The 2,500-nt window shown below is 42.0% G+C and overlaps 1 protein-coding gene across 1 annotated transcript in view; it reads left to right on the top strand.

Moving 5' to 3' along the window:
• Window positions 1–2,500, top strand: part of LOC125028275 (glycine receptor subunit alpha-4-like) — a 73,290-nt gene that overhangs the window by 61,262 nt on the left and 9,528 nt on the right. Inside the window, exons 4-5 of the mRNA XM_047617713.1 lie at window positions 437–660; window positions 2,492–2,500. The exon at window positions 2,492–2,500 is cut by the window's right edge and continues 74 nt beyond it. Coding sequence (XP_047473669.1) covers window positions 437–660; window positions 2,492–2,500 — 233 coding nt within the window. The remainder of the gene's footprint in view (window positions 1–436; window positions 661–2,491) is intronic.

A 2,500-nucleotide genomic window follows, 5' to 3' on the forward strand; every position in this document is an offset into this window, starting at 1 on the left:
CTCCTCTTTCTCCTACACCCCACACTTTCTCTCACTCTCTCCTCCATCCTCTCTCTCTCTCTCTCTCTCTCTCTCTCTCTCTCTCTCTCTCTCTCTCTCTCTCTCTCTCTCTCTCTCTTTCTCTCTCTCTCTCTCGCTCTCTTTCTCTCTCCTCCTCCTCTTCCTCCTCCTCCTCCTCCTCCTCCTCCTCTTCCTCCTCCTCCCCCCTCCCCCTCCCTCACTCTCTCTCTCTCTCTCTTTCTCTCTCCTCCTCCTCCTCCTCCATCCTCCTCCTCCTCCTCCATCCCCCTCCTCCTCCTCCTCCTCCATCCCCCTCCTCCTCCTCTTCCTCCTCTTCCTCCTCCTCCTCCTCCTCCTCTTCCTCCTCTTCCTTCTCCTCCTCCTCCTCCTCCTCCCTCATCCCCCTCCCTCACTCTCTCACTCTCTCTCTCTCCAGGACTACACCGTCGACCTCTACCTCCGCCAGCGCTGGTTAGAGCTGCGTTTCCTGAACAACTCCCTCACTCGCCCCATCGACCTCAACGACCCCATCCTGGTCAAGTTCTTGTGGAAGCCCGAGGTGTACTTCCCCAACGCGAAGGAGTCCGACTTTCAGTACGTCACGGTGCCCAACGTGATGCTTAGGATTCACCCCGACGGCACCATTCTGTATATTCTGAGGTTCGTGCGGGAGGCTCTTTTCGATTTTGATGTGTATTTGGTCTTTGTATCCCCTTTTTCCCTTTATCAACAGTTATTCTTCTTCCTTTCTGTGTCTGAATGTTTATCTTTTCTCTGTTTATGTTTGTGTGTGCTGATTTTTTTTTCCCCTTTTCTTTTTATTCAACCTTTTTTTTCTTTGTTCATCTTCCTTCTCCTTATCCTTGTTTTTATTTCTTCTCATTAAAATTATTAGTATTATTCTTCGTCTTTTTCTTCTTCTTTATTTTCTACGTCTTTCTTCCTTTCTTCTTCTTCTTCCCTCCTCCTCCTCCTCCTCCTCCTTCTTCTTAATCTTCTTCTTCTTCTTCTTCTTCTTCTTCTACTACTACTACTACTACTACTACTACTACTATTCCTACTACCACCTCTTATTTTCTTTCTTTCTTCTTCTTCTTCTTCTTCTTCTTCTTCGCCTCCTCTTCCTCCTCTTACTCCTCATTCAACTTCTTGTATATAATTCCGTGTATAGTATTACAGTTATGCATTTATTATCTACCAACTTGCCAAGTGGATAGATAATTAGATAAATGAACAAAACAAAATAAAAAATAAAAATAAAGTACGATAGACCTGAAAGGAAAAGAAAAAGAAAAGAAGAGAAGAGAATAAAATAAGAAATTTGTGAGGCATCATCTCTTACCAGCCCATCGGTAATGATGTCTTGGGGAGTAGATGACGGCGCCTCGGTTGTAATTTAAGCCCAAATGACTTTCTGCATCCCCCCCATAACCCCTTCCCCCCACCCCCCTCCCTTTATGTTCCTCACCCGCCCTCCCCCTCCTCACTCTCTCCCCTCTCCCTTAACCTCCTCACTCTCTCCCCTCCCTCTATACCCTTTGTGTTCCTCCCCCGCCCTCCCCCTCCTCACTCTCTCCCCTCCCTCTATACCCTTTGTGTTCCTCACCCGCCCTCCCCCTCCTCACTCTCTCCCCTCTCTCTTAACCTCCTCACTCTCTCCCCTCTCCTTAACATCCTCATTCTCCCCTCTCCTTAACCTCCTCACTCTCTCCCCTCTCCTTAACATCCTCATTCTCCCCTCTCCTTAACCTCCTCACTCTCTCCCCTCCCTCTATACCCTTAATCTCCCACGCTCTTAGAGGGAGAGAAATAATCTTTGGAAAGCATCATATACGCTCAGACATTTCCCATTTTCATTTGCATGGAATTTATTTTTCCTTCTTTTTTTTATTTTTATTTTTTCTTCTCGTTTTCATTTTCATTTGGAGGTAATTATTTTTTTTCTTCTTTTTTCTCTCGTATTCATTTTCTTGTGGATTTTTAAAATCTGTTCTTCAGATTCTTTTTTTCACATTTTAATTTTCACTCGGAGGTAATCACACACACACACACACACACACACACATACACACATACATATATATATATATATATATATATATATATATATATATATATATATATATATATATACTCTTTCTTTTTCACTTGGATAGATTCATTTTCTTTTTCACACACACACACACACACACACACACACACACACACACATACATACATACATACATATATATATATATATATATATATATATATAAGTTTTTTTTTTCTCGTCATCATTTTCATTTGGATATTTTTAAAAATCTTTTCTTCACTTTTTCATTTTCACTTGGATAGATTCCTTTTCTTTTCCTCATCTTCGTCTTCATTTAAACCTATATTTCTTTCATCTTTTCTTCGCTTTTTTATTTTCACTCGAATGAAAATTCTTCTCATTTTCATTCTCACTTGGATGGAATTATGTATATTTTTCCTTCTCATCTCCCCACAGGCTCAAGCT

The sequence above is a fragment of the Penaeus chinensis genome, chromosome 8 (assembly GCF_019202785.1).
Source record: "Penaeus chinensis breed Huanghai No. 1 chromosome 8, ASM1920278v2, whole genome shotgun sequence".
In the NCBI taxonomy this organism is placed as follows: Eukaryota; Metazoa; Arthropoda; class Malacostraca; order Decapoda; family Penaeidae; genus Penaeus; species Penaeus chinensis.